We start from the raw sequence: 13577 nt of genomic DNA, 5'->3' as shown, positions 1-13577 counted from the left end.
TTAAGTGATTTTGATATTGCGTTTAATGATACCTAATATATGAAAGAGCTTATGGTGATTCAAACTCTGCCGAACATGTGAAATTTTTCTTCTACTATATGTAACGTGCAGACGACTGGCCCTTCAAATGAACAAAGATATACACATGATAAAGTGTCTTGAAAAATTCTGTGTGTGATGTTTCAAATAATCCCTGTGATGGTACGGATGATAATACTTATAGTGATTCAAGCCCTGCCAAATATGTGAAATATTTCTTCCGTATAACATGCCGCCGACTAACCCTGCAAATGAACAAAGCTTTCCCGAATATAGAATATGAAGAAAACTTGTGTGTATCAGGTTTCAAATCAGATCACCAGAAATGCGAAATCTTAAAATCTTCATGCAATCGATGTGTTATTTCTTTTTTTGATGCCTCTGCTTGCCTGTAAAAAACAAAAATGCCCAGTTGCCTGTAAGTGTAACTCTGCCGGCATCGCAGCCCGCTGCCTGGTGTGCATCGCAGACGTCCTGGGAGCCATGGCTGGAGGGAAGGGGGGACTCAGGAGTGGACCAGGGGGCAACAAGACCTGGAATGATGCCTTTCAGCTCCTGGAGGTAAAAAAAAAAACTTCTGGTGCCACTTCCGGGTTTCTTCAGCTGACAGGCAAAAAAAAAATAGAAAAAAAAGTCTTCAGCTCATCTTTCTCCTTCCACTTCCGGGTTTCTTCAGCTGACAAGCAAAACTAAAAAAAGGTTTTAGCCCCCCAGAAATAACCTTACCGTACTCACACTTCAAGCTCTCTATCTATTTCTTTCTAGTGCCATTTATGCACTTCCGGGGTAACAAATAAAGGCTGACATATAAGGAGATATCAGTATTTTTCTCAATAAACCATGACTGTAGACGGTTTAGTTACGAAACATTTTTGATATAACTATTGTTCACATTTTGTGTGTTTAAAAATGCTTAACATCGACTATACGGATAGAAATTTTTACAGTTATTGTTTCTACCCCTAACTGATATTTTAAAACTATTTTAAAGCACTAATGCTGGGTTTTTGTTTTATCTGCAAATGGTAAATTATGCCTCTAACCCGTTAAGGATGGTTTGATTTTGCTACAACACGCATTTCCCATAGACAACTGCGTGAGTATACTCGGCACTTGTTCTCAACGGGTTAATTTTTTTTATGTTCTGTGAAAATACTTGGTAAGTAAAGAGAAAGTGCTTGGGGCCCATCAATACCTCATGGAGCAGAGAGCTAACCCATGGTGATGGTTTTCTGTCCTATCAGGCAGAGAAAATGCAGGCTGGCATACGCTCCTTAGCCAACCACCGCTCACAGTGGCTGGATCAGCCAGACCGCCTAACCAGGGCCGCTCGTCACTATGAGGGCGCCGCTCAGATTCTCATTCGCCACGCTGTTATGCTGGCACGCAGGGTAAGAAACTTCTTCTTCACCTTGTTGATTGCTGATAGTCGGTGATCACGGAAATGATTCTGTAGTTGAATGTGTGTTTGGTGTAATGTTGTCTGTATGTTGAATCTATTTCATACATTTTGCTTGTGAGCTGACAAAATCGGGTGAATCTTAATAATTGTACTCTTTCCAGTCATATGATTGTTACATGAGACAGGGGCATGCTGTGCTCTTAGTTTCTACTCCTTTTATGAATTATCAGATTTTATTGATCCTGTGTTACGCTCAAAAGAATTACTGCAAAAATTTGTCTGGTAGTGTTTGAATGATTCAAATCTATGGTACCATGAATGCTTAATGAAAGTCATCTGACAAAACCACTGGTCTGGTTTATGAAGTGCCTAGGTTCACTTTCAGTTTGATTAAACTTGTGGAGTATGTGTCGTAATATCAATATTTTGGCGCTCCAATCTTTTCCCCCCAAATGTGGCGAAATGACCTTGACCGTTCTGTGACTTCACTACATCTCACGTCTGCAGTTCATCACCACCACCCCATGCGATCTAACCGCCATGGAGAAGTGGGTCACCGTCCTCTGCCCCACCCGCATTGACCTCTCCGGTGGCTGGACAGACACGCCGCCCATCACGTACGAGTACGGCGGGGCGGTCATTGACGCGGCCATTCTGCTGGACGGTATGATGAAGACTGGGGCCAAGGCGAGACGGATTCCAGAGTGAGCTTGTATTCTCTTCTGTCGGAAGAATGCTTGTAGATACATCAGGATATATACTGTAAAAGTGGATAAGTGATTACGCGCAACCAATTTTTCGCGCTCGGCGGGGTAAGAAGAATTTCGCATGTTTTTAATTCCGCGGAATCAAGACATCAACTACTGGAATATATGGCAAGCAAAAATATTTGCGTGCTTTTATTTTTGCGTTAGTTTCAGGTTGCGCGAAATGCTCAAAAATTTCAACACTACGAAACTTTCCACTTTTACAGTATCACACACTTTGTTGTGTTTTTGTGTCATATGCTCCTTGTGCTCTGAAGCTATTGAATAATGTTTATGTTTTGTTTTCCTATCAAGTGCCCATTTAGTAGGAGTTTGGAGTCTCAATGGCTGTTTCCTTTTGCAGGATTTGAATGTCTGATTTTTACCTTTCTGACTGTATTGTTTAGCTGTTGTATCTTATTGCATTTACAGAGGAAGTCGCCCCAGGTGACTAGCGATAGTCAGCAAACAGTATCAAGCAGGTACATTATGCCGTTCAAGAAGAAGATCATGTAATTGAAAATACATAGTGTTTATAGTATCTCCTTACTTTGGACACATGCAAAATGAAAGTGAAATATACTAATATGTAATTAGTTTTTGCATTACTTATTAAGATATTATTTGAAATTATGTGGAAGGGCAGTGACTGTAACAGTGAAATTCACTATTTCATGGAGAGCAGCTGTTTGAATGTAAATAAATTCCTAGCACTGTGTACCAACACCTTTATATTCACACTGATTGTTACTTTCTCATGGGGACAGACAGGATATATTATGTAATAGTCTGTTCCGTTCTTATTGTTCAGACCAAAGCTGGTCCTGGTCTTTGGCAAGGATGCTGCAGGAAGACAGGAAATTGTATGTGAGGGACTAAAGGATCTCTCGAACTACACCAACCCACAGGCACCAGGTAAATATGCCATCCACGGCCGGATTTTTGTGATTATTAGTAAATGCTGTGTATCCATTCCAAATGGTTGACAATTGGAATTAAAACAGGGAATCTTTCAGATTTTGTGCAGTGCAAACATTCCATGACAATGTTTACTCAAATTTATCACTGTAACTTGGGTCTGCCTGTTAAACTAGAGATCTGGTACTTGGCAATGCCAGGGTAATTGAAAGTGTGATTTTTAGTGGAAGCATGCCAGTTGCTATCGCGACATTTCTAGTTCCCAATCAATTTGAATTTCAGATGTAAGTTCAAATTTATGTGTATTAAAATTGTAATCACAGGAGTGAAGAGTTTTGTAAAAAATTTACTGTATGTTTTTCAGTTTTGTTTTGTATGCAGTGAATGTAAAATGCCTTTGGGCAGAGAAAGAAGTATCAAAAGAAGTATTGGCCAACTGGACAGAATTATTTACCAGGAATTATGTACTTCTATTCTATACAGTTTTACCAACAAGCAGGTTTGTTTTCTTCTATACGCTGTTGCATTATCATGATGCAACAATTGTGTTGAAAATTGTATTATATCTTTCCTGTATTAGAGGTTATTAGACTCCTCCACAAATGAGTGGAAAAAGCACTCTATGTAATGTTCATCTTTGAAAATGACGCCGTTGGAAACATGAAAAAGTTGTTTTTCACGTCGAGAACTTTGAAGTTAGCAACCACTTTGACATTGGTGTATTGTCAGTTCCAGTATTCTCCAAATACTTTGAGTTTACGTCGAATAATTCAGTACGCATGGCACATCTCTTGCGTCAAATTCAATCTCAGGTGCACTTCTGAAGGCAGCCTTCTGCTGTGCCGAGGTGGTGACCTACCCAAGCAACAAGAGTCTCAAAGACCAGCTGCAGGAGCGTTACAGTGGGGGCTTTGAGCTCCATGCCTGGTCTGACCTGCCACATGGATCCGGTGAGTGAAACCGTATCTTTAACCCGTTGAGGACAGACTGAGTTTGCCACAATATGCATTTCCCGTAGACCCCTGCCCGAGTATACTTGGGACTCGTCCTCAATGGGTTAAATCCCAAGTCATGTAGCAGCAGTAGTAGTAGTTGTAGTGGTAGTAGTGGTGGTGTTCAAAGTGGTAGTGGTACAGCTCTCACCTGATAATCGGGTACCACTTTAGCAGGAATCCTGCTTAAGTGCAGCAAAATCCTAGTAGGTAAACAAATGTTTCATGTTATTTTCACAGATAAATCAGAAACATAAACTGCTGTATTTAGACAAATTTTGAATGAAACACTTTCATTGTCCCTTTTTAATTTGTCAAAAACTGATGAGTAAATCCTTGACTTTAGGATTGACTGGAATTTTATTTACTTTAATACTAAGAAAGGATATTTTATAACCGTTCCCCGATAGATTCCCGCCAATTGCACAGTCTAATTTTTTTTTTTTATATGCATAGGCATCATGACTTGATATGTATTGTGAACTCTGAAAAGGGTTATTTTGCAATGGATTTATTTATTCATTTATTTCCATTTAATTTCAACAGGGTAGCCCTTTCAGTTAAAAAGAAAAAAATGCTTTACCAAGGGGCCCTGCACAACTAAAAGATACAAGAACATAAATTCAAATACACAACATTACAATCCAAACAAAAGTACACATATAAAGCAAAAAGCAAAAACAGAGAATGTGTAACAAAATTACATGATGATAAAAATACAGCAAAGATAGGAATGAGACAGAGAGAAATATAATATGCCAGTTCAAAAATAACAACAAAATAATGATTTACCAGCTCCTGATGTCACAGAAATAAATATATTGCACTCTGTTTATCCTAAAAAGCCACCATCAGGTTGAAAATTTGAGAAATAAAATTCTACTTAGTTTTCTGAATACAGGAAAAAATGACAAAACTTGCATACTAGTAGGTAAATCATTCCAAAGGGTTAATCCTTGATAATGCAAAGATCTCTTATAGTATTCCATATGGGGTGTATTAATTTTCAGAGGGCAAGAGAGTGCATATCAAGTTCGCAAACTGACATTACAAAAGACGATGACTTCTTTTACATACGCTGGTACCATATCATTTATTAATTTATGCATAAGAAGATATGTCTGATATTGCCTCCTTTGTATAATCGTTTGCTAGTTTTAATTGTCTTAAAAGAACAGTACTTGATATTGAAAAATCAGCATTTAGTACCAAACGAGCATATCTGTTATGAAGCTTTTGTAATTTCTTAATTTTGCACTTGTACTTCTGCCCCAGATTACGGGACCAAAATCAATATGCGGCAAAATTAATGCATTGTATAACATAATCAAAATATTTTGTTGGATATTTTGTCTTAACTGTCGAATACACCCAATTATTGTAGAAACCTTCACATATATCTTTTCAATTTGTTTATTTCATGTGAAACACTTATCCACTGCAACACCTAAATATTCAAATTCATGAACTTGGTCAATCGATTCCTTCGTATATATTCAATAAAACAGCATCATTGACTCTTCGTTTTGTACCAATCAAGATACGCCTATATTTCTTAACATTCAATTCTAAATCATTAGATTCCACCCATTTGCACATCTTCATGAACTCCTTATGCAATAATTTAGAAACAACATTAATTTTTCTGTCTTTACAAAATACTGCGGCATCATCCGCACATAAACACAATTTTGTACCATGTAAAAATGACAATTTGCACATGTCATTTGTAAATATAGACAGAAGCAGAGGTCCCGATATTGACCCTTGTGGGATTCCCACTTCTGTATTTTAAGATTCTGACAGTATTCCCTGAAAAGTTACACACTGCTGACAATCTAGAAAATACAGTACTTTCTAAACCACTTCAGTTAACGTCATGAAAACCATACCTTAATAACTTTAATATCGACTAGAATAATATTCTAATGGATCAAATGAACAAAAACATGATAATTATTGGACGTGGACTGGCTGGTTGGTTGTTAAGCTGCAGCAAAGGGAGGTGATGAACGTTTACAATGTTGACCCTAGTGGCTTCAATGTACGTGTGATGTCGAGGAAGTGCTCAAACACCTCCTGCACTGTATGGTGGATGTTCTCTTTGAGTGCCTTGTCAACATCATATATCATCAGATTACGTTTTCTCTGATGCAGCTCCAACAAGAGAATTTTCTCTTCCAAGTCTTGGTCTTTCACCAAAACTGATTCTTTGATATCAGACATAATTTCCTCTTTGATGACTTTTATTTTGTCATCACATCACACATATTTCGAGGTCCTTAATTGCTCAAGTAGTTTCCTTTGATTCACGTTTCAGTGTGCTGACATCCAGCAAGACAGTATCCATTTTGTTGATGATTTGCTGGCCAAAGTCATCAAATAAGGCTTTCATGTCCACTATGATCTTTTGTAGCTGAGCATTTAGAGGTTCCATAGTAGTAGAGTATGAATCAGACTCACTGTTAGGAATGGGCGCGTTGGTCACGTGGTTATTTTTCCCGGGGTCCCTGGTTGCTGCATTGTCGGAGAGTGAGTTCGGCGCCACAGGCTTCGTGGTTGGGTTTCCTTGGGCGTCACTTGTGGTGGGTAGTGGTGTATTGGGTTTATAGGCCGCAGGATGGCGGGACCCTGGAGGAGCTGCGTGGTCAGAGTTACCGCCGGGGCTGCCTCTAGGGTGTGGTGTGGTTACAGGTCGCGTTGAAGAACTTGGAGGTCACTTAGTTGACGCTCTTGTGGTTCTCGTTTGAGAGGACATTTTCTCCGTTTTATCTGGGTGTTGTTGAGCAAATTTATTGGGTCTTAGTCGAAGATTATACAAGCGCTTGTGTCTTCAGGTTCTCTCATGAGGCGTAATTAATTGATTTAGAGATGTAGTTTCTAAGTAGGGGTGTGTGATGATTAAGTGAGGGCCCTCGCTGAAAACACATCCATTCTTCACACTAGCCATGTTTGAAAAGTGATGCATTTGTGGTCTGGTGATGCATTTGTCCTAACGGTGAAGATTTTTATCGCTGTTTTGTGTCTACGTGTTGTAGCATGTGTTACCTGTTATTGTGGATGTTATTGGATTTGATAAGTGCGTGACTTGACGTTTATTGGCACGGCATACTTCAGCCAATCAAAGCGATACAAAACAAAACAAACATCCCCAATCCAATACTCACTCCAGCTACAGTGTACATGTACAGCCAGGAGACAATCCCCAGGTCCTTAACTCTGTTATCACTAATTATGTCATATCAGTGATATGGGGAACATTTCTTGTGAGGGTGGAATTCGCCTCAAACGGAGAGCATGATGTGGAGATAATGGCAAGACTGCTTCACTCTCTGTGACCCTATATCTGAGACACTCATACTGCAGCCACGTGTAGCTGTACAACATGATGGGAATAGATGTGGGTCAAGGTCAAGGTCATCTAATTAGTCTTATTTACCAGACTTTCACATTATTTCACTTATATTTTCCTTGTATTGTTTCCCCCCCCCCCCCCACCCTCTATCTCTGTTGTGCAGGTCTGGGTACAAGTAGCATCCTGGCGGGAGGCGTCATAGCTGCCCTGTGGAAAGTTTCGGGGAAGACCTACGATCAGTCATCTCTCATCTATGCTGTAAGCTGGTTCGACAGATTTTTGGTCCAATTTCTCTCGCCGTCCAGTGATTGATTGATGGCAATGAGCGAAGGGTTTGTTCGCAAAACAGGTTAACTGCCATTTTTAAACATTTTCAGACAAGTCCGTCATTAGATAGAGCAAAATAAAGCCTTTCCAAAGTGATACTTCGCTTGTTATATTTAACAAGGAATATTCTCGAAGTTATGATTTGTCATTTAACCCGTTTAGGACGAGCCCTGAGTGTACTCAGGCAGGTGTCTATGGCAAATGCACGTTGTAGCAAAATCAGACCGTCCTCATCGGGATAACATATCCCGTATTTTCTCAGCATTTCCAATCGCAAATACCTCAAATTAACACATGTAGCGGTAACTTGTTTTGCAATCAAACTTTTCGAGCATTATACATTTATCTGATCTTGATAAATGCATAATGTACCACCATTTGAAGCAAATTATCTATTTGTGTTTGTGTGCTTATGTTTGTGTGCATGTGTGTGTGTTTCTGCTTGTATTATACAGTCATGTCTTCATAGCTTCCTTGTATCTGATTTGGTACAATTATTTCTCCATCCTCCCTCTCCTTCCCCTCCTCCTCCTCCCCCCTCCCCCTCCCCCCCCCCCCCTCCCCCAACCCCTTGTTCTCCACCTGTAGGTGCTCCATCTGGAGCAGATGCTCACGACTGGAGGAGGCTGGCAGGATCAAATGGGAGGTAAGAGTCATATCTTGATTGAGGTCCAACTCATCCCTCACTCCTCTGGGACACTTCCTGAGTGCTGTGCGAGTGAGGTATTGGGTACTAAAACTGAAGCTGGCATCTATGAAACTTTTGAAAACTCTGCCAAAAGATAATCTATAAATTGGAATTAGGCTATGCTACATCCAACATTTATGACACACCAAGTTGTGATTGCAGTCACGCACTCTTTGGAATCAGTGCAGGAGGGATGGGTCTTTGCCATAGATGGGATGTGCATCAAAGGGGGATTTATTCTGCTTAATATCCATGGGAAGGGGTCGTGCAATCACCACAGTGTGGAAGTCATAATTTGTTCTCATCTGAATCTGTATTGGAGGGATGTTGTAGATGTGTAATATTTCTTGGCATGGGAATCTTCAACATTCAAATTTCATAGTTCAACTGAACTATTCAAACAAAGATAACAATCAGATGTTTTCAGAGACATCAAATTTTGTTCAAACAAATTCTCATCTGCAAAATCATACATGTGTAAAGTTTACTAAATTAGCATTAGTGGTGATATTAGTCTCACTTCCATTTTTACAGTATCCTTTTACTGAAGGTAAAACAAGGTGGTAGTTGCTCCCAAAGCCCTTAACTGCTGCAGCAGCAGTGAGCTGTTTGAAGTGCTCACTCAATTGTCATGACAGTTTCACAAAATTAGAAACATACAAAATTCATCTTACCTGGCCATGCGCAAAACTTTACCCTCATGAAAGTTGCCGCTCTTAACGTACCTGATAAAATGAGCTGTCAGAGTGTACACAGTAGTGCTGAATTCCAATTTGGATTAAATACCAAAATCTTAAAGCAGAGATTGAAATCTAGCACTGGACATAGATATTTTAGAACAGTGAAAGCTTTCATTCGGGGGCAAACAATATGACAAGTTGACATGTTTTTGGTCCAAAAGTCGGAAATAACTTTTTTGAAATGGTCTTCGGCAGGTCTCACTCCAAAGGTAAACATCGGAAGGACCAGCCCAGGACTTCCCTGTAAGGTGGACATTGCCCCTGTCCCCATCAGCGAAGAGACTGAGCGGCGGTTCAACCAACACTTCCTTCTCATCTACACTGGGAAGACCAGACTAGCAAGGTAGTAAAAACATAGAACATCCCAAAACCAATTCCGTATTACCCATGCCTGTTGTTTCTGCTCAATATCTGTACACTCCCCAAGTACTTTCATAGTGTGTCTTTGACACTCTGCCTGATTTTTTCACATTTCAGCATATTCTCATCTGGGTTTATGTGCAACATTTAATTAAATCATATAGTTTCTCTTCATTGACAATTAGTTTCCGGACATTTGTGCTAATCAGTGAAGAAATCACTCCAGCACACGTACTAACTGGCAAACAAAGTGCAGTAAATGTTAAAGTCAAGGCGATGGTATTTATGGAACAACAAGGAGGGGTTGTGACAGAAGAGGACTTTATAGGCCGACCTTAAGGATCTCCTTCTTTGCCCCGCACTGTAGGAACCACCTCCAGGACGTGATCAGGAACTGGTACGCCAGGCAGCCGCTCATCGTCCAGAACTGCCAGCAGCTGATCGACAATGCCGAGACGTGCGCCAAGGCCATGGAAGCAGGTGTGGTATCCGGCGACTATCAGCTTCAATTCACGAAAGTGTCATGCCACAAATGTTTCTTGTTTTATGGTATTGTAGCTACATCAGTGTAGAAATGTGGCTGACACAAGAGAGAAATGCAGAGTATTGTCATTGTTATTCTAATCTATTGAAAGTTGAGAGAATGGATGTTTCGTATAGTGATGGTCATGGTTTGATAGTTTTGAATATCAATTTTTCTGCACTGGTAAAGAATTTGGGGCAAAATTGGAAATGTGCTTGCAGTAAATAGATTATGTACATTGTCAGTATTGAGAAAAAATGTTGAAAAGCTTGCTCTATTCTGCTTTTGTTTTCCATTTTCTACTGCAGGGCTGCACACAAACCCATTTTTTTTTTTCTACTGGTCTGACCTGTATGTCAGACCAGTAGATACCCAGTTTTTCCATTTTTTACTGGTCCATTCCTGAAAAAAAGTTACAGGTCCAACAGTGATTTTTTGAATACTGGTCAGGGACCGTCGTACCAGTGACAGTGTGCAGCGTTGTCTACTGTTATGTCCTGCTCTTGTCTTTACCACTTTCTCTCCCTTTTTCTCTGTGTCTGTCTGTCTGTTTCACTCCCTACTTTGCCTATATCCTCTTTGCTCACCTGACTCTTGTTTGCATTATGATTTCTTTCACTCCTCGTCTCTTTCTTTAACCCTCATCTCTTTTTGTAAACCCTTCTGCCCTTGTTCTCTGTTTCCCCACTTTACATGTAATTAGTTGATATATATCTTTTTACGTCCATTTTCTGTCATGTTCTCCACCTCCCCAACCAATGCAGGTGACTTTGAGAGGGTCGGTCAGTGTCTCAACGCCTACTGGTCTCAGAAGAAGGTCATGGCGCCGGGCAGCGAGCCCAAGCTGGTCACCCGCATCATGGCAGCCCTCGAGCCCCATGTCTACGGCCAGTCGCTGGCCGGGGCCGGTGGCGGCGGCTTCATGTACGTCCTCACGCGGGAGCCCGAGGATGCCCCCAGGATCAGGCAGATACTTGCAGAAATGGAGGTGAGGTGCAAGCATTTCTTATTTTGCTCTTTTGTCCTTTCCGTGTCATCCAAGAAGTTATCTGGCGAGTAACAGCAAAGAATGTGACACTGATAGTTATGAAAATAGGTTCACTCTTTTCTCTTTTGAAAGCATGTGATATGCAATTGAGTGAGAGAGGACACATTTAACATTTAGAACACAGAATTGCTGGATAATAGTGATGATGTTATGTGTTTGATTCACCATAGGTAATAGGCCTAAGTGGTACTTTGAACCGTTTTTCATGAGACTCTGATTACAATGATCCTGTACTTGAAAAGTGATAATTGATTATCTGACCTAAAACTTCAGTCAGTTTAAAAATCGCCATTCCATCTTGCAAACAAGCAATTTCTCCCTGAGGCACTTACAAAACTTTATATACCAGTAGACCTTTTAAACTGTGGATTCTGTTGCCAAGCCTTTGCCCCAACATGTATAGTGGCTCCTGCTAAAAACATGTACATTTTCCAAAACAATGATATTTGTTGGAGACACAGTGATGATTTATTCTTGTGATGGTTAAACGACTACTGCATAATGCTCCATTTGTAGTACTGGTAATTAGGCCTATGTCTTGGTCAGTGTGTGTATTTGTATAGATCAGAAATAATGCCAGAGTACAAACTGCAGTGTAAAATTCTCCCAAATTTGAGAGAAGTGATTGCTTTTAGGGTCGTTTAACTTTTTGATCTACTTTTCTTCCTCCTGCTGACAGAACACACAGGATGTGACTGTACATGAGGTTCTGCTGGCAACAGAAGGTCTGCAAATGCTCGTTGAAGACTAGCCAACTGTGTATCAGTGATCCCGTAGTCCCACAAGCAGGGTTTTTTGCTGGTACCAGAAGAGGATCTAGATGACAATTGACCTATGGCTGTGTGGTTGCATATAAATGTTGTACTAGGTACCTGTTTTACTGGGAATGAAAATGAAGTGACATGACATTTGCTTTTGCGACACTTGCTCCGGTCTTATTTTCTCCTAGGACTTAGGGGTAGGGTTATTGTTTGGGTTGTGATGGGTTCTAGGTTCAGGTTGATGTGAGGATTAGGATTAGGGTTAGGGTTATGTTTGTGGGTAGAATTTATATTTGACCTAGCGTGCAGATATTTCATGGGAGCAAGTGGTCTCAGGAGCAAATGTCATGGAACTGAAAATGAGGAGTAAATGCACATGATATGTGTGTTCTTTATATCAGTATACTGTTTTTATCATTTTTGCCCGGGGGAGTTTTTGATGATGGTTCAGATTACATCGTGTGTAATATTTGAGTGTCTGGTGCACAGAATTTTGGGGGAAATGGTCCTGCACAATGCCAGGGAATGATAACAGTTTATGGTAGACTGTGAGATATGATTATACATTCAAGAATGTGACAGAAGTTCTTAATGTGGTAAAGTGGTATGGCCCTGCACTTTGTTTGTGCTTTACAGCTCTAGCAGGGGCAAAATAATGTGATTATGATAGTTTTTTTTTATACAGAGATAAAGATGTATTCTTCAAGTGTCATTTCATTATAATTGTATCCCCCAGTGCATAGTACTGAAGGATACTTTTGATACAGCAATGGTTAGTAGGTATCTCACTGGGCTGGAGACTACTTGACGACGTGGCGGCGACTCGAGTCTCCCTGGTTGCAGAGTGGTCACGGAGACGTCTATGCGTTGTCTCCTGGAATGTAGTCGAGTCTTCGGGGAGTACCGAGAGAGTCAAACACGATCAATATTTTCAGAGACTCTTTCCAGTCTCCAGTAGGTTGAAGAGATATCTCTGCAACATTTCTGGGAAGTCTCCTAGTCGCGGCCAAGTCGCGAGACTAATTCTCCAAGGCAGTCTCCAAGGCGTCTCTGCGACTCCGAAGTGACCTAATGGCGACCTACCGGAGACGTTGCGGGGACGTCTCCACAACTGAGAAGACGTCTCAGAGATGTTGCGACTTTTGGACAAATGAATTATCATCTTATGCTGAGACGTCTCTGAAGTTGCCTCAGAGTCTCCTTGGTGAGAGCGAGAGCCATTTCTTGGTCTCTCGAGTCGCACAAGTTGTTGGCGACTGATAAGTCGCAGCAGTTGCGGCGAAGTCTCTTCCAGTGAGATACGCCCTTTACACCACCTCATCACATTCTGTGTGCACAATTCTGGCCACGTTTTTTGACGGACTTTAATTCTAATTCAGTACTGAGTTGTTTTATTGAAAAAGCTAGCCACCTATAACGTTTGTTGGTAGCGCTCTTGTGTGTGCTTTGCTAGCCACATCTCTTCTTGGGTATTGTTCAAGTTCTGTACAGAGGTTTTATCATTGTGTAAAATCTGAACCCCTATAATTTATGCTGATGCTTCCCCCGCTGTCCCTCCTAGGGCCAAAGGCAGCCATCATGTTAAATTTCTTGTGTGTGCTCCACCTTGTTTTAATACAGTATTTCTAGATTGATTTTCTTCATAGCGTGTTGCATTGTGCAGACTCCCTTTTTAGCC

The 13577-nt window shown here is 40.7% G+C and overlaps 1 protein-coding gene across 1 annotated transcript in view; it reads left to right on the top strand.

Moving 5' to 3' along the window:
- Nucleotides 1-11889, top strand: part of LOC140232984 (L-fucose kinase-like) — a 37259-nt gene extending 25370 nt beyond the window's left edge. The window contains exons 17-27 of the mRNA XM_072313090.1: nucleotides 452-600; nucleotides 1284-1430; nucleotides 1949-2145; nucleotides 2999-3102; nucleotides 3918-4055; nucleotides 7616-7710; nucleotides 8368-8425; nucleotides 9403-9550; nucleotides 9935-10047; nucleotides 10855-11078; nucleotides 11818-11889. Of these exons, the coding sequence (XP_072169191.1) occupies nucleotides 452-600; nucleotides 1284-1430; nucleotides 1949-2145; nucleotides 2999-3102; nucleotides 3918-4055; nucleotides 7616-7710; nucleotides 8368-8425; nucleotides 9403-9550; nucleotides 9935-10047; nucleotides 10855-11078; nucleotides 11818-11889 (1445 nt within the window). The remainder of the gene's footprint in view (nucleotides 1-451; nucleotides 601-1283; nucleotides 1431-1948; nucleotides 2146-2998; nucleotides 3103-3917; nucleotides 4056-7615; nucleotides 7711-8367; nucleotides 8426-9402; nucleotides 9551-9934; nucleotides 10048-10854; nucleotides 11079-11817) is intronic.
- The last annotated feature ends 1688 nt before the right edge of the window (nucleotides 11890-13577 follow it).

Source organism: Diadema setosum, chromosome 9 (genome assembly GCF_964275005.1).
Source record: "Diadema setosum chromosome 9, eeDiaSeto1, whole genome shotgun sequence".
Taxonomy (NCBI): domain Eukaryota; kingdom Metazoa; phylum Echinodermata; class Echinoidea; order Diadematoida; family Diadematidae; genus Diadema; species Diadema setosum.
Note: the sequence above shows the minus strand (reverse complement) of the source record. Positions and strands in the feature narration are given on the sequence as shown.